We start from the raw sequence: 18015 nt of genomic DNA on the forward strand, positions 1-18015 counted from the left end.
TGGTCATCGGAGGTCGGCGCCAATAACCACAGGGTTTTAAGAGTATCGGTGTCAATTACTTTGCATTAGGCTAGAGGTTTATTTTTTGCAATAAGTTATATGAGAAATCTATATGTAAAGTAAGTCTTAAAAGACTAAGTAGATTGTAATTTGTAAGAAATCCAAAATAAGAGGTAATATTTACTAAGTATATCTTGTAACTATCTAGGGTATACGATTTTGTTTGTTATTATTCTCTCCTGTTAGTAATTGGGTTTAGTACCTGCACTAGTGTTGTTTGTCTCTGATGACCCGACACACAAGTTACACAAGGGTCACAGGAGAATAGAAACCATTATAGGAGACCAACCATGTGGTTGCCAACCAGTAATCTCAACTCCCCTGGTTACAGATCATGCATCCATACAAAAACATGCAGATATCCACAACGATTCACTTGCGAAAATAATAACATTTTCCTTCATACAAAAATGCAGTAAGGACAGGGCAATCATCTTATTATTTAACTCACGCAGACACGGTCACATGTCTCGGTTTTCGCCAGCAGATATGTTTAATTGGGAAATGTGAGGATAAAATGGTCGCCAACATGACAGGTACAAACTATGAGACAAATTTATTTCATGTTCAGGATTTTATGAGACAAATTTATTTCATGTTCAGGAAATTTCACGAGATTTACGGTTTTATTCATGGTCTCTGTCTGTCAAATACTCCTTCTATTTTATATTATAAGATGTTCTAAGTTTGATCTTTCGGTTTGACTAAATCTGTCAGTCAAATACTCCTTTTACCAGTACCTCGAGGTTTTTTTTTTTGACCAGAGCAAATCTCATCTTTTTCATCTTTGAGGAGGTGCCATGAGATACCATGAGATACGAGGTACCAATCTAATCTAACCGTTGGATTAGCAGGGGTATGATCGGGCAAACAAAAAAGATGTCTCTTCTCTTGCTGGTCGTCTGTGCTGGCCAGGGACGTTTCGCATCTAGGCCGCCGCGCCGTCGTGCATCGAGCCCGCCACCGCCGTCATGCATCCAGTCGCCGCCGTCGCGCATCCCTCCGCCGCCGTTGCGCATCGACTGCCGCCGCCGTCGCGCATCTGGCTGCCCCTGCCTCTCGCGGTCTCGCTGCCCTCCCGACGATTTTTTCCCTCTCGTGAAACAGGAAATGACAGAAATACCCTCCCACCCATGGTATCACTTCGATGAGGAGGTGCAATACCATGAGGTACGGACGATTTCTAACTGTTGGATGATGCTAGATCAACGGTCGGGATTTGGTACTGCACAACCTCAAGAACAATAAAAAATCTCTATAAGAAAACATATTAAAAATACCAAATTTTTATTTAAAACCTCCATTAAATCTCTATTTGTAATATATTTTTTCTATGTTAAAAATGTGGCTAAATTTTTGTACAAATTTAATCAGGTTTGTGGAAGTTTAACTTATGAAAAAACCCAAAACATCTTATAATATGGAATGGAGAGGTTTGTTGAAGAAAGATCAACAGCAGACAGATATATCATAGTGCTATGTATATGGTTAGTGACTGATCCAAGAAAAATTCAGACCATTGCTGCCTTTTACGCTGCTACAGGCTGCAGCTCACACAGATCACAATCCACAAGGACAGACAGACAGCCAATCCATCGTCTTCCTCGCGAGCATGGCCATGATTGGAAGCGAGCATGGCCCCAAGCTCAGCTGAGCACACACAGTGTCAGTACACACACTAGCTTCTCTCACCGGCTCTCCGCCATCTTCTCGTCCTGTATGTGTAGTTTAATGGCGAAAGATTCTGACAGCCAAGCTTTTAGCTCGTACTCGTAGCTCGTAGCTCGGGAATTTAGGATCCCCACCTCCACGTTCCTTCCTCCCGATCCTCCTCTCCTCGCTCACATCACATCACATGCCGGCCCGGCTCGCCATTGATCACCTCTCGTGTTGACTGAGAAGCGTTTGTACTGTGTGGTGGTTGGTGATTGGGTGTTGTGCCGGTCATCTTCTCCCTCGCCGGCGAGCGCTTATATAGTCGTCCCTGCTTCTGCTGCTGTCGTGTGAGCGAGCGATCTTGGTGAGGTTTTCTCTTGGCGATGGGGAAGGCGGGGAGGTGGCTGAGGAGCTTCTTGGCGGGGAAGAAGGATGGGGGTGGGAGGAGATCAGGGGAGAGGCAGCAGCACGGCGGCGGCGACGCGACGCCGGCGGTGGAGGTGGCGGCGGCGAGTACCAGGGAGAAGAAGCGGTGGAGCTTCCGGCGGTCGTCTGCGTCGGCGTCGGCGGCGGCGATGGGGAAGCCGGCCGCGGTCACGGCGCCGTCGACGCCGGAGCCGAGCGTGTCCGGGCTCGCGTCGGTGTCGGAGCGGGCGCGCGACGTCGCTGATCTCGAGGGGCAGAGCAAGCACGCCATGGCGGTCGCCGCCGTGGCGACCGCGGCGGAGGGTGACGACGTGTCGGCGAGCGCCGTCGAGGTGGTCGCCGCCGTCATGATCCAGGCCACCTACAGAGGCTACCTGGTGAGCTCAAAAAGCACTAATTCATTCCGCACCCATTCGATCGAAATTTGGGCGAAATTTGAGAGAATTTGTGGAATGTGCTAGGCGAGGAAGGCGCTGTGCGCGCTGAGGGGGCTCGTGAAGCTGCAAGCGCTGATCAGAGGCAACCTCGTGAGGAAGCAGGCCACCGCCACGCTCCGCCGCATGCAGGCGCTGCTCGTCGCGCAGGCCCGCCTCCGCGCACAACGCATGCGCATGCTCGAGGAGGAAGAAGACGACGACGTCCATGGCCACGGCCACCACCACCACCGCCGGTCATCGCCGCACCACCCCCGGCACCGCCGCTCCTACGTAAGCCGCGCGCGCCTCCCCTCGCGCCGCCGTGGAAACTTTTCTTATGTACACGCTTTGCAGGAGATGGACAGGTCGGGCGAGGAGCAGGCCAAGATCGTGGAGGTGGACGTGGGTGAGCCGGCGCCGCCGCGGCGGGGGCGGAGCAGCTGCTCGGTGGCGGCGAGCGAGTCGAGGGAACGGCGGATGGCGGAGTACGGCTACTACGCGCAGTGCTCCCCCGCGCCGTCGTCGTCGGCGTTCACGGCGGCGGCCGCGGCGAGCCCGCCGCGCGACGCGTCGTACAGCGGCCACTTCGACGACTTCTCGCCGTTCGAGCCGGCCACCGCGCGGAGCAGCCCGTACATTCCGCCATCCCCCGGCGGCGGCGGCGGCGGCGGCGGCGGCGAGTTCTTCCCCAACTACATGGCCAACACGCAGTCCTCCCGCGCCAAGGCGCGTTCCCAGAGCGCGCCGAGGCAGCGCACCGAGCCTCACCTCCCGCAGCCGCCGCCGCCGCCGCCGCACTTCGAGCGGCAGCCCAGCCGCCGCCGCGGCGGCGGCGTGCCGAGGAGCGTCAAGATGCAGCGTTCGTCGTCGCACGTCGGCGTTCCGGCGGCGCACGGCTACCACCACCACCACCTCTACAGCTACGGGCAGTATCCATGGTCGGTGAAGCAGCTGGACAGATCGAGCGCGTCGCTCAAGGACAGCGAGTGCGGGTCGACGACGAGCTCCGTCCTCACCGCCGCCACCACCGTCGGCTACTGCCGCTCCCTCGTCGGCTTAGACCTCCACAGGGGCCACTACTGATCGACCAAACACTTGCTCGCTCGCCGATTTCCGTCAAAGTTTGTATAAATTTCAATCAATTTCGAGTTGTTTTTTGAGCAAATTCTTGTCAAACGATTCCGTGTTCCAACTGTTGATAGAGATGTGAGCAACACAACGTGTGATCTCGATCGATGTAATGCGTGGATGATTTGTACGATAATGGGCAGTGCATGTGAGAGATTCGAACTGAATCTGTACATGATTTTTTTTTCTCTGATGAATGATGGAAGAAGGACAAATGAAAATTAACGAGATCGATCGTGCGGAATTTTGCCATCAATTGAATCGAGTAGTGGTACGGGCTACGGAGTGCTACAATTCATCGTTGATGCGCAATTAACCAGCGAACACGATCCAGTTCTTGAATGAACCACAGAATCTTCATCGATGATTTCATCTTCAGTACTCTAGGACTCTAGGTACGTACAATCTGTAGTTGCGATGAAACGCAGTGTTATATCGCTTTGGGCTTGATTAGGGCCGGCAAAATTGGGCCTCGAATGGGCCTCCCTTTAAAGCCCTTGGGTGGAGCTCTCTAAATTTTGGTGGGCCTAAACGACCCAAACACTAATTGACCATTTGACCTCGTCGTAGTGGGCCCACCACGCTCGTCGTTTTCTCCCTATGGAGAGAGGGGATCTACCAAAATTTTCACAATTAACCCTTTTAGAACAAACTTATTTTAAGAATAAACAGCGGTGCCTAATTCCCCCTACCTTGGCATCAGGCTTATTTGCGTTGAGGTTAGGAGGCCAATTGGCACTGACCTCCTACCACATCGGCCCCGAATTGAGATCTAATACAGTTGTAATAACAACTGCAACTTTAGCAGTGATAGCATATTATGACCGTTGGATCGATGCAGCCAATAGCTTGGATTTGCTCTGCCACAGTGATTCGTGAACAGTGATAGTAACAATGTACGCTACAGTGATTCGTGAATAGTATTTTCTGATGATCTGAGCCGCTGGTTTTTGATCCATCAGCTACCTTGCAACTGCTAAAGTTGCAGTGATAGTAACAACTGCACTGGATCTCAATCCATCGGCCCCATAAGCTCACCCTATGAGACAAGCTGCATCGGGACAAAGCATCAGCTGCTCCATTCTTTGCAAAGTGTTAGCGCCAACGCATCTGACGTTAAGATGTTAGATCTCAATGTCATCGGGTTTGGTGAAGATCGAGTTCGCAGTTCATTTATAAAATTATTTTTTTATAACAATATGTTTTAAACAAGTATTTTTAGAAGATTGCAATATCCAAATTATAGATGGTAACGGGGAATTAACTGTCAAGGAATGCATCCCCATCCACACCCCCACGATACAAAACTTTCCTTGTCCCCGTCTTCGCAGGTACAATAGGGAAAAACTTTGTCCCCATCCCCATCCCGCACACGGGGAATAAATCCTCGAGGGGTCTTCGTCCGCACTTAAAACAATATGCATATGTCAAATTATATATACAATTAAACATATATTCTCACTTTATATTAATAAATAAATATATATATCTAGTAATATTATCTACTAATTCACATGATAAAAACACAATATTATCGTTTATCAAAGATTACCAGTAATAAAATCAGGTAAAATAAGTAAAAAAAACATTAAACTTGGATCCCTATGCAGGTCTCCACCAGTGGCGGGCATATGCATAAGCTATGGGGTTGGCTGACCCCATAGATTTTTGAAAAACACCCCTATAGACCTTGATTTTCATGTATAAATCCAGAAAAATTAGAGAAAAGACTCCACTTAAATACAAACTAGTAGTAATTGACCACACAGGGTTAAATTCCTGGCTTCGCCACTGGTCTCCACTAGGAGCGAGGAATGGGAATGAAGGACCATCCCCGCCCCTGGGAAAACCGACAGGGACATGTCTACTCTTGTTTATATTCTCATGAAAAACCAACTCTAACCATCCCCACCTTCTAATGGGTGAATTCACCTCGGTGAAACGGGAAACGGGGCCATTGCCATCTATTGTCCAAATCTTGAAGAAACTAAGGGGTTGTTCAGATTGTAGTCGAAATAAATCTTACCAAATTTTGACAATTTGGTATTATTGCCAAATTTTAGCTGAATTTCTTATATATTTACTAAAGTTTGATAAAAACTAAATGAATGCACATTTATGATAACTTTACCAAAAAAAAATCGGTATCGTTTAAAATGACATCAATCTGAACAACATAAACTCCTAGCCCACCACACGGGGATCACGTGGGCCGGGCCGGGCTACGACGACAACGGATGCATGGCCGGCGTCCAGCTAGCTAAGCTATCCATCCCAACGGCCGCCGCTCGTTGCTTTGGGACTACGTTCAAGAGATGCTCACGCACGTCGGCGCGTGGCACCCACGAAAAAAAGCCTATGATGACGATCGCTGCTGCTACTGAAAAAAGACAGTAAACTACAGACAAGCTGCTCTATCTCGATGGCTGTCAGATCTGCTCCATGTCAAGCAGCATGGTCAAACAATATGCGGTCATATTCGATTTGAACGCAACCAACAATCACCAAACCGACGGTCGATACTCGTCGTCAAAGTTGACATGTTTTGGTCGTGCGTGCATGCGTGACAGCGTATGTATGAGCGTCCGTCCAAACTCCCCAACAGCTTCTCTCTATCTTTCTATTTATTTCCTTTTCTCAAGACTCGCCCAAGCTAAGCTTACCTATGGATAGCTAAGCTAAGGCTAGTCAAGAGTGAAGATGTCGACGTACTGTGCATTGCCAACATCACCCTCATTAAGGAGCAAGCTGCTGGTTTCATCCGGGGCAGGTTGCCTAGCTAGTTTTGCGCGTGTGCGCGGCGAACCTAGGCCGTGCACGCGGCGCGCCTAGCCGATTCAGGGCCAGGCGCGCACGCACGAGTAGAAAAGTCCTAGCCTCCCTGTTTGTGCTGAGGATTTGTACTCCGCTTTTCCTTTTTTTAAAAAAGAAATGCTCCACGTATTTAAAACATTTACTTAACATGTGCAATGAACTTTCAATTTCGAAATCTCAAACATTCAATTCGAAAATGTCAGCACAAATTAAGCACAAGACTTTTAATCATCTTGATTTAACGAAGCTTCCGATTGCAGATAGGCAAAATTTACTACAGGTCATTCAAAAAAGTGTAATTGGTTAGCGTGTGTTTGGTTCACGGTCATGCATGGATGGGACATGGTCATCCATATTTTGTTGGATATGGTGATCCAATTTTTTGTTTGTTTTGTATGGATATGGCGATCCAATTTCTTGTTTGGTTGGAGGGATATAGCATTGATGGGAAAAGCCATAAGTTAGTGGGACCCATTTGTCATATACATTTTTTTATCAAAATATAATCATCCGAGATCTTGTTTTAAAGATTTAATTATAACAAATATAATGGTGTAATCAAATCATAAATTAGATAAATGGTTTAGGGGAAAAAATCATTTGGAGAAATCAAACCAACCACACCCAATCAGAATAGGACACATCACCCAGACCAAAACTGGATGGCTTCATCCAGCCAAATCGGTCGGATGCACTCATCCAGCATCTTGAGGGAATATTCCCTATTCCAGGCCGCCCCATCCACACTGCCCTCCAACCAAACACCACAGAAAATCGGATGGCCATCTCCCATCCAGGCTCATCCACCCAACCAAACACACCCTTAGTGGACAATGCAAAAACGCGTATCTGCTATAGGGCACTGTAAAAAAATCGGTAATTAGCGGTATTATTTTATTATTTACGAAGTAATTGGAGAGAGAAACAACCATTAAAGACAAGTTTGCCCTTGGTTGAACTTATTTCTACCTGAATGGGTCCGGTTCAAACCAGCCTCGAGGACTCTTGTAGTTAATCGATCCCCATCATAAACCCTAGATTTTGGGCGGAGACGATGACTAATGGCGGCTGTGGCAGCGATCGTCGCCGACATGTCCTGGTAGCAAGTGTGGCGCGGTGGTTTCAACCTGGTAGCGACGGGCTTCTTCCTCAGTGACATCATGAAGCATCTAGGCCCCCGTTGTTAATTTTGGTAATTAATGACAAGCGCTTATTGTGGACTAACCGCTCTTTTGAGTTATATATTTTGAGATAGGATTACGTTATATGTGTGCATGGATGATTATCGTGGACTAAAATTGATGGCGCAAAGCAAAAGGAAAAGAAGACGTTAAACTAGTGTTTTAATTTTAAATTGATCGAGGATTTGGGCGATCAAAATTGTGCTAGTTTATTTATAGCTTTGCCGTACTATTAAGAGGGGTAATGACCTAGACAAAGAGATGATCAAATTGCCACATTAGGTCATTTTCATTTAGACTCTTTCAATTTATATACATTTGAGATTGTCTGACCAGGGCTGGTCTGACCGAGGCATATATGCCGGTCAGACCGGCGGGTAGCGGCCGGTACGACCGCCGGGTTAACCCTGGTCTGACCGGCCCCCTGGTGGCTGGTGGCTGTGCTCTGGGATGGCGATCTAGAGCCGCCAGAGCCGTAGCCGGTCAGACCGAGCCGACGGTGTTCTGACCGAGTTGTGGCCGGTCTGACCGGCCGCACACCTGCGATCTGACTGGCCCCCAGTGTGTCAGTGCATTGCATAGTAGTCCAGTCTGACCGGCCACACAGTGGCGGTCTGACCGGTAGTGCACTGAGTTGGGGGATTTCGACCCCCAACGGCATGTTTTGGTTGGTGGGAGTATAAATACTCCCCCACTAGCAGCAAGGGAGCTCTCTTGGCACTTGCTTCACTTGCATACACCCCTTGCACACTCTCTCACACTCTCTAGTGCTTGTGTTCATCCATTAGGTGTGATTGAGGGTTGGTTAGCCAATAGTCAAGTGCTTTTGCTTCATTGTAGAGCTAGTGTGTCACTTGATCATCTCAGAGCCGGGTCATCGCTTATTACTCTTGGAGGTTGCTGCCTCCTAAACGGCTTGTGGAGGTGTTGCCCGGTGACCTCTCCGAGGAGATAGTAGAGGAGGCTCGGCCCGGTTGTGAGTGGTTTGGAGTTCACCACCTTCGGAGTGAAGGAAGAACTACCAAAGTGATCGAGACTTGGGTAGTCCTCTCCGTGGGCCGGCTCCCACCTTGCCCACCCCTTGACGAAGGGGGTGTGCGGTGGCTTTGTGGTTGATCGGTGGAGTTGGGCTCGCCTCAACGGAGATTAGGAAATCGGCGAGTTTCCGAACCTCGGTGAAAAATTCCCAGTATCTTGTCTCATTTTATTTGTTGCATTTACATTTGTGCAATTTACATTGTTAGAGACATATTTGAGCTCATATCACCCTATGATTGCAAAACTTAACTTAGGTGTGTGATTTACTTTCCTAGAGATGTATTTGAGCTCATATCACCCTAGGTTTGCAAAACTTAACTTAGTTGCTTAGTTAACTTTGCATCTCTCCTTGTCTAGCAACTTAGGTTAGTTTTGATAAAGTGCCATTTAGTTTTAAATTGCTTATTCACCCCCCCTCTAGTCGACATCTTGATCCTATACATCACCCCAGGGCCAACGTTCCAAGCATCGATGACACCACACCAGGCTCACAGCTCCATCGGTGCAACCACTGCGCAACTTCAATCTGTCATCACCCTCAACGGAACTCGCCGCTAGTCGTGGACCATGCTGTTGCAACTACTTCACCGCCCTCAATTTCTAGGGTTTGAGGAGAGAGACGGGGATTTAGGAGAGTGAGATTGGTCTGGGTCTGGGTTTGAATAAAACCAGTTAGCTGTAAACCCTGAAGGCAGGGGCATAATCTTATTCTCACATCAATATCTCTATCCAATTCCTCTAGAAATAATAAAATAATACCGCAAGTGTCCAACAGCTAAGTACCTTTTCTTCACTATGCCCAGGATATACGCGTTCTTGTAGTGTAAACCAACTAATTACACGTTTTTAGATGCCATGTAACAAATTTGCCCTTGGAGATATGAGCTTTCATCTCAAAATCACTTCATCATATATAATTTTTCTCATTTCAAAAATCTAAAACTTTAATGTAATTAAATTCCTCCCTGGCAAATCAGATTACATGTTCTGGCAAATTTGATCGTATGTTCTGTCGGTGTATCTCTCGAAACAAGTAAACCATCAGCTATCAGTTCGGTTTTATGAGATAAATAGTTTGGTTTTATGAGATAAATAAGGCTAAAAAGAGCATACGCTAGAAAGAGGAAGATCAATTATTACTCAGGTAAAATTTACTTTCAATTACATTAAAAATAGCGGTGTATTATAAACCTTATTTGTTTCAAAATTTCTTTTCAAAAATTGTTTGTTTCAAAACTAATTGTGAAACGAAAACGGCTCCTCTAATTATTACTCATGTAAAATTTACTTTCAATTATTGTGTAATGTAAACCTAATTGTGGAACAAAAATAGCTCCTCTAATTATTACTCATGTAAAGTTTACTTTCAATTATTGTGTAATGTAAACCTCATCGTTTGTTTCAAAATTTCTTTTCAAAAATTGTTTGTCAAAATCAATTGTGAAACGCAAACAACTCCTCTACGCAATCGAGCATACACGTATGGGTCTTCCTGTTTTTCTCTTTTTATCTTTAAATGAACAATTTCTACATTCATCTCCATCTCAATGGATTTTTTATTAGTATTTGATATATCCTAACATTTATACTTAATTTAGTTTACATCGGCTAAATACATAATCATATTTAACAAATTATTGGTAAGGTTATACACGTAATTAATCGACACATAGGTATCGGAGTTGTAATCTTAATCTGTCTCGATTTCTGTACATATAAAAAGAAATACATGTATATTTAACAGATTAAATATGTGTGCTGAGCTTGTAATAGGGGTAATCACGATGATGATATGTGTTAAAGCTTTGAATACATTGAAGATCTATTTTGAAGAATTGAGCTAAATATGTTAAATCTGTGCTTAATTCATGTGGATTTTTGTCACTTTCAACTAGATAGTCTTAGATTAATTCCTATAATTTCACAATACAAGTTGTTTTAGATTTTAAATAGATTCGTATGGATTCATGCATGTGTTCTATATGTCTATTCAAATTGTTTTAATTAGATTCGTATAGATTCATGCATGTATTTTACATGCCTATTCAAGGATGTCAAAACATCTTATAATATAAAATAAAGAGAAATACTTTATAGTATTTTGCTAATTGAATTTTCTTTGATCGCATACTCATCACGTACTAGAAAAAGCTAACATATGATTGTTAGTGACATCACACTTGCTAGCATGCATATTTTGTCTAATAATAATAATTTTCTTCATATAACAAACTACGTGTTGTCGATTGAAAACATCGTTTCTCGAAAGACATGATTCACTCGAAGATATGAAAAAGTAAATGATATTTGTGTTAATATTTTTCTTGGGGGTCCTCCGTTACATACCCCTTGGGGTTTATTTATAGGCCTAACACTAGTCCAAGCAACCCTAGGATTTATATGTACAGAGAAATTTACACGATTATCCTTACGATAGGAATACTTACAGGGTAATTACAAACAATTAATCTATTTAACTAGCCTTTGGGCCCTAGGGCCCATTCCTAGGCCACCAACCGTGGCCTCCCCAAGGGCCAGTCCAATTGAGGCTTGGTTTCCTTCGCCTACTAGCAAAGGTTCTTTGCTTCATCTCCCCTTGGCTTGGTATTTCGCCTCACGATACTATTCCAAGGCTCCCGTCTTCGCTCAAGCAGGTGTTTCGCCTCTTCAATGTTTCACCCATGAGATTGATAATATGTTTTGACATTCTCGGTCCTCGTGATATGCCACCAACGCTATGATTGCAAATTTGCACTTCTATACCAACTTAAAAATATCCTCACCACAAAAAAAAGGTTGTATTACGCGACACAACCTCACCTAGAATCCCCTTATTTACCAGATTATTGTCGCATGTTATTTTCCTCAATGCTTTTAAAAAATACGTAAAATTCTTTACTGTATCGTTGGGAACGCACATGTGCGCCAAATAGCAGTACATGTATTTTGTGCTGTTAGGAATAGAGAAGTACTTGAAACTCCACAAAAAGTAAATCCATTTTTAACTTATTTGTGTGTTTGTAAATGAGACCTATTCATAACCGTTTCCTTAAATATTCTTATCCTGCCACCTAAAAGCTTTCCATGTACACCATTGTATAATCTGATCCGGATACCTCAGAGTACTAGTCTTAACTTCGTATAAACGGATTGATTATGTCCGATTCACCAGCTAGGGGTGAAATCGGTCAACCGATTGATTATGTCCGATTCACCTCACAAAAATTCCAACTGACCACCGTTTCTGTATAAAGTATAACGTTTCCGACTGTATCGTTTTTGTTATTTATAAATTTTGTTGTTTTCTAATTTATTTTTGCATCGTATTAATATCATAATAGGGTATTTTAAATGATAATTACCATCCGATCAAACGTCATTTTTAAAGAGATGCTACCGGTTCCTATCGTTTCCACCCGTACACCAGCCCCCAAACTATGAAAAAGTATAAATTAATAGCCACAATAGCAATAAGGATTAATTATGGTTAATCCGGTAATTAATTCTCACACACTGAATAATTTCCCCATCACGCCTGATCATTCAATCACGTCACGAATCGATCGATCGACAATCGTGCCGTTGACACGCACACAAACTGTTATGAAAGTTAGTAATAACGACTAGCCTTCTCTGATCGATTCAGCCATTGTGTACCTAAGACACGTCAAATGACGACATAGGAACATACGATATTTATTCACGAAATTCAGCTGAAGCCTATACCTCCGGGGCTCTGATTATGAACGCTCCTCTCCAATCAATATAGCTCCTACCATTACGAGTCCATGGTTACGCCGCCATTATCTCCCTGCGTGTTTACGCTACATTGTAGTCGCCATTATTATATGGTAGTGCCCCTCTCTTTATTTAAGAGAGTACTTTAACTCGACCCCTTACCACCTATTACAACTAGTTGTCGGGTTACAGAGGCCGACTCTAACTCGGCCCCTTACCACCTATTATAATTCTAAATCCAACCATAACTAAATAGGACTAGTACATATAACACCTATTCTCACACGAGCTCTATAAATTGGAAAGGTGTGTAACCTGTTTTTGTGTACGCTTAATTATTCTCAGGTTCATTGGCACGTGAGCACCAGGTGTTCGACCATGGTAGGGCAGCAGCAGGTGGTCGACGCCGCGGCGGCGGCGGCTGCGGCGACGACGAGGGTGCCAGTGCCGCCGCCGAAGCCGCTGCTGAGGACGATCGGGGGCAACCTGATGGAGACGTTCTTCCCCGACGACCCGTTCCGGGCGGTGGCGCGGGAGAGCGGCGGGCGGCGCGCCCTCGCCGCGCTCCGGTACGTGTTCCCGTTCCTGGAGTGGCTGCCGTCGTACTCGCTCGCCGCGCTCTGGTCCGACGTCGTCGCCGGCGTCACCATCGCCAGCCTCGCCGTGCCGCAGGGCATCAGCTACGCCAAGCTCGGCGACCTCCCTCCCATCATGGGCCTATGTAAGTCGTCGCCGCCGCCGCCGTCCAACCTTCTTCATGCGTGCCATTGTTGATGTGATGGGTGTTTGTGTGTGGGTGCAGACTCGAGCTTCGTGCCGCCGCTGGTGTACGCGGTGATGGGGAGCTCGAGGGAGCTGGCGGTGGGGACGACGGCGGTGGCGTCGCTGCTGTTCGCGGCGACGCTGGGGAAGGAGGCGCCGCCGGGGGAGAAGCCGGAGCTGTACGCGGCGCTGGCGTTCACGGCGACGTTCTTCGCCGGGGTGCTCCAGGCGGGGCTCGGCGTGCTCCGGCTGGGCTTCCTCGTGGACCTCCTGTCGCACGCCGCCATCGTCGGCTTCATGGCCGGCGCGGCGACCATCGTGTGCTTGCAGCAGCTCAAGGGGATGCTCGGCCTCGCCCACTTCACCACCTCCACCGACGTCGTCGCCGTCGTCCGCTCCGTCGTCACGCAGTCGCACCAGGTCAGCTGCCCGCCGCCACCGCCACCGCCGCGCCATTGTTGTCTCCGGTGTTCGATCCGTGTCTAACTTGGTTGTGTTGTGTTGTTGGGTTGGCAGTGGCGATGGCAGAGCATCGTGGTCGGGTGCTGCTTCCTGATCTTCCTCCTCTTCGCTCGCTACATCGTAAGTGCTGCCTTTTTCATCTCAGCTACTAGTATGATTGTGTTTTTTTTTTTAAAAAAAAGTGGAAAGATCAAACTAATAAATGATAATGATATACTAAGAAAGAAGTCAGGTTTTGGTAAATCTTGAAGCCAAAATATAATCAAGTGTAGCTAGTAGTAACTGGCCGGATATATGCAGTGAGGGAAAATAGGTAGCGTAATCCACATATACAATGTAAACGTGAAAACTATGGTAGGATCCAGAGCTGGATGCTTGAGATTTGGGGAGAGTAGTAGGACTAGCGCGTAGGGCTGGACAAATAGCTCGGGCTCGTGAACTCGGCTCAAGCTCGGCTCGGGCTCGCCTGGCTCGGCTCGGCTCGAATCCTGAACGAGCCGAGCCCGAGCCTGGGTTTTAGCTCGTTTGTGAACCGAGCCGAGCCCGAGCCAGCTCGCGAGCAGCTCACGAGCTTAGTAGGCTCGGTTTGAATAGAAAGACTTCTGGCCGAAAACCAAAAAAGCCCATCAATTTGTTATATGTTGGCTGCATACAATATACCTAATTATCTTTGTAGGGACTTGAGAGTTATTATCTGAATAACCAAGTCATTGCAAAGCAACACAACTGCTGCTGGCAATACAACTGCTGCTATTGCAAAGCTCACGAGCCAGCTCGAGCCGGCTCGAGCCAGACCACGAGCCGAGCCGAGCCTAATGTACAGCTCGGTTGGAGAACCGAGCCGAGCCAAGCCGAGCCTGGCATTTCGCGAGCTTCCACGAGCCGAGCCGAGCCGGCTCGGCTCGGCTCATTTCCACCCCTACTAGCGCGCTGTTTGGGGAGCTTAAGATCTTAAAAATCAGCTGGTGAGAATCTGAAGAAGCTGAGTCTAGTTCTTTTTTGGATTTTATAACTACATATTTCCAAAATCTTGGTAAAAATCTGGATTGTTTGGGGGAGCTTCTAGCAGCTGGAGAATCTACAGCTGTTAGAAGCTCTCCAAACAGACTAAGCAGTACGGTAACTGGTCCTGATATTTTAACTTTTGAAGCCTAGAAGTTACTAGAATTTTGCAGGATTGTAGTAGTAGTAGTGGTAGGTGGTTCATTTGTCAGTACTGGTCCTGAACCTGTGCTAGTATAGGACCGAATAAGCTAGCTGCAGATCGTTATTGCTACCGGACAGTCAGTGATGGATCCAAGGAATATATACTTCCATGAGATATTTGGAGCCGTGCATCATGTCGCACTAGGACAAACGAATCGATCAGCACATGATCCAGGACAAAATCATAGACGTAATCTAGACTACTATATCCATTTGGCATTTTGCCCTGAATTCAGTTCATCTTTAATTTAGCTAGTCAAGAAAACCCAATGTTCTGAATTTCTGATGCTCTGATCGATCAAAGCTGATTTATTTATTTTTTGTAATAATCTGTTGTACATTCAGAGCAAGAGGAAGCCTAAGTGGTTCTTGCTATCAGCGATGGCGCCGTTGGCGTCGGTCATCGCCGGAAGCGTTCTGGTCTACCTCATCCACGGCGACCGCCATGGCATCCCGGTGGTGAGCACGAGCAAAACAAAAGATCTCATCACTTTAATTTCCAAGAAACATAACGCATTTGCACTGATCAGTAGTGATAAAAATGTGACTGAATCATGAACAATTAACAGATTGGGTACCTGAAGAAGGGGATAAACCCGCCGTCGGCGCGCGATCTCCTCCTGTCGTCGCCGCACACGATGGTCGCTCTCAGGACCGGGATCATCACCGGCATCATCGGCCTCGCCGTAAGCAGCCGCTTCACTCTTTCAGCTGAACTCCATTTTCGTCAGAAATGACATCGGCTATGTCAGACAACTCACCGAGCTTGTAACGTGTCTGCATAAAATTGCAGGAGGGAATCGCGATCGGGAGGAGCTTCGCAATGCTGAAGAGCTACAATGTCGACGGGAACAAGGAGATGATCGCCTTCGGGGCGATGAACATCGTCGGCTCCTGCACCTCCTGCTACCTCACAGCTGGTATACAAGAGATTTTTCTTCTTCTCTTCCGTAACAAATTAGTTACTGTTATGTTTCCGACAAAAATCTCTGTGAGCTCTTACTGATCACTGTATCGATCCGATCTCCATGGCTGGCGTGGTGTAGGCCCGTTCTCGAGGGCGGCGGTGAACCACAACGCCGGGTGCAAGACGCCGATGTCGAACGCGGTGATGGCGGTGGCCGTGATGCTGACGCTGCAGTTCCTGACGCCGCTCTTCCACTACACCCCGCTGGTGGTGCTCTCGGCGATCATCATCTCGGCGATGATCGGCATCATCGACTACAAGGCCGCCGTCCGGCTGTGGAAGGTTGACAAGATCGACTTCTGCGTCTGCGTCGGCACCTACCTCGGCGTCGTCTTCGGCGACATCCAGATCGGACTCGCCATTGCAGTGAGTAGCACATGCTCCGAAGCTTTCTCTAGTCTGAGCTGAGCTGAACAAGACTGACATCATCATCATACTTCTCTGAAGCTTGTCGTTCTGAACATTTGTGATCAAACTTGTGGTTTTGTGCGATTTTGCAGGTTGGGATATCGATTCTCCGGATCCTATTGTTCATCGCACGGCCGAAGACGACAGTCCTCGGGAAGATGCCAAACTCGACGAACTTCAGGAGGATGGACCAGTACACCGTGGCGAAGGCCGTGCCGGGATTGCTCGTGCTTCGCATCGACTCACCTATCTACTTCGCCAATTCAGGCTACCTGCGAGAGAGGTGTGTAAAAAGAGAGTAAATGCTACAGTGCATTTGCACTGTACAATATCTGACAAACATATTTTGACTGGAGAATCTCATGTTTGACAGCAAATTTCTGGTGTTGTGTTCAGGATCATGCGGTGGATCGACCACGAGGAGGACCGGATCAAGGCCGAGGGTCTGGAGAGCTTGAAGTGTGTAGTCTTGGACATGGGTGGTAAGTTCTTCTTGTACAGCTGGACTGAAATAATACACATATCTGAACTCTGAAACACTGAACCTGAAATAACTTGTTCATTTGGGAATTTCTGCATGAGGGCTGATCAACCAATGTCTTTCCTGCAGCCGTTGCCAGCATCGACACGAGCGGCACGAAGATGTTGGAAGATCTCAAGAAGAACCTAGACAGGAGTAGCATTCAGGTAAGGAGGAGCAAACTAATAGCTGCATTAGCACCTCAAATTGCTTAAAATCTCTGGTTTCAAGGCTTATATATCACCTGAATTACTTTCTGATGTTGTGTCTGCAGATTGCGCTGGCGAACCCGGGGAGTGAAATCATGAGGAAATTGGACAAATCAAATGTTCTCGGGCTCATCGGAGAGGAGTGGATCTTCCTGACAGTGAGCGAGGCATGCTACTATGCGCAGCAAAACTGCAAGATAGGAGTAGGAATGGGTGTAGTACAATGTGTAGTAGATCCTGAACACATGGTCTGAAACTCTGTAATAGAATGTGCAGTACACCAGTATCTCCTGAAAAAAATATGGTCTGAAACTCTGAAATGAAGTAGAATGTTCAGTAGATTCCTGAATGAGTAGTCTGGAATAGGGTCTCATCTTTTATGGTGTGCTTTTTTACTACAAGGGCAATGTCAGCAAAAGAATCCGATTTTGATCAAGATACGCACGTGTAAGAATAGTTAGTGAAACTACCTGTGATTCCTCGACGAAGGCAGGTACAAAATCATGGTCGTCCATCTAGCGTCATCTGACGGACGAGAATACTCGGTACCTCCAGGTGCCGAGCTTGTAAAGGGCATAAAGGTATTTTCGCATGCATGATCTGGACGGCTGGACCCAATTCGTCGAAGCACGGACGGCCCCGCTCCCCGCTCATCCCGTTCCCCTCGGCGCGCCCGTTCTACCGCTCGCGCTCCACGCTGCCAAATCCGGCCGCCGCCGCCGCCGCCGGGCGCCAAATCTGGTTGATGGAGGCAGCGGGAAGGCATCGTAGAGCTCGTGGGCAGCCTGTTGGAGGCGGCGGATCGGTTGACGGCAGCGACTTCGGGAGAACCTCCGACCGCCCTCCTTTCCCCTCCGTACGGCGCCGCCGCTTCCTCCCTCTTCCCCGTGCGCTCTCTCAGGGCTGCCTCCTCTTTCCTCTCCGATCTATTTTCTTTTCTTATGACCACCCTCCTCCCACTTACGCCATTTAGCATATGCCAGTGAAATTTTCGCAAAGTTCTACTCATTGTCGTCCAATGTTC

The 18015-nt window shown here is 47.1% G+C and overlaps 2 protein-coding genes across 3 annotated transcripts; both read left to right on the plus strand.

Annotated features, from left to right (window-relative positions):
* The first annotated feature begins 1950 nt into the window (after window positions 1–1950).
* Window positions 1951–3853, plus strand: LOC4348650 (protein IQ-DOMAIN 19). Of its 2 annotated transcripts, XM_015758275.3 has the most exons (3): window positions 1951–2519; window positions 2604–2849; window positions 2913–3853. In XM_015758275.3, exons 1-3 carry the CDS (start codon window positions 2100–2102, stop codon window positions 3639–3641), a joined length of 1395 nt encoding a protein of 464 aa, XP_015613761.1. In that variant the 5' UTR covers window positions 1951–2099; the 3' UTR covers window positions 3642–3853. The 2 variants fall into 2 exon arrangements, with proteins under 2 accessions (XP_015613761.1, XP_015613760.1); XM_015758274.3 differs by having other exon boundaries at window positions 2604–3853.
* An 8923-nt stretch (window positions 3854–12776) lies between these two features.
* On the plus strand, window positions 12777–17330 carry LOC4348651 (sulfate transporter 3.1). The gene is made up of 11 exons (XM_015757913.3): window positions 12777–13178; window positions 13260–13639; window positions 13736–13801; window positions 15233–15346; window positions 15457–15573; window positions 15681–15807; window positions 15934–16220; window positions 16355–16545; window positions 16659–16744; window positions 16873–16949; window positions 17057–17330. The coding sequence occupies exons 1-11, from the start codon at window positions 12836–12838 to the stop codon at window positions 17243–17245; spliced, it is 1977 nt and encodes a 658-aa protein (XP_015613399.1). The 5' UTR covers window positions 12777–12835; the 3' UTR covers window positions 17246–17330.
* The last annotated feature ends 685 nt before the right edge of the window (window positions 17331–18015 follow it).

The sequence above is a fragment of the Oryza sativa genome, chromosome 10 (genome assembly GCF_034140825.1).
Source record: "Oryza sativa Japonica Group chromosome 10, ASM3414082v1".
Classification (NCBI taxonomy): Eukaryota; Viridiplantae; Streptophyta; class Magnoliopsida; order Poales; family Poaceae; genus Oryza; species Oryza sativa.

Coding starts and splice junctions, on each gene's coding strand:
- LOC4348650 (XM_015758274.3), top strand. CDS start 2,100: ATGGGGAAGGCGGGGAGGTGGCTGAGGAGCTTCTTGGCGGGGAAGAAG. Junction 2,520..2,603: donor CCACCTACAGAGGCTACCTG/GTGAGCTCAAAA, acceptor GGAATGTGCTAG/GCGAGGAAGGCGCTGTGCGC.
- LOC4348651 (XM_015757913.3), top strand. CDS start 12,836: ATGGTAGGGCAGCAGCAGGTGGTCGACGCCGCGGCGGCGGCGGCTGCG. Junction 15,808..15,933: donor CTCCTGCTACCTCACAGCTG/GTATACAAGAGA, acceptor GGCGTGGTGTAG/GCCCGTTCTCGAGGGCGGCG. Junction 16,546..16,658: donor TCAGGCTACCTGCGAGAGAG/GTGTGTAAAAAG, acceptor TGTTGTGTTCAG/GATCATGCGGTGGATCGACC.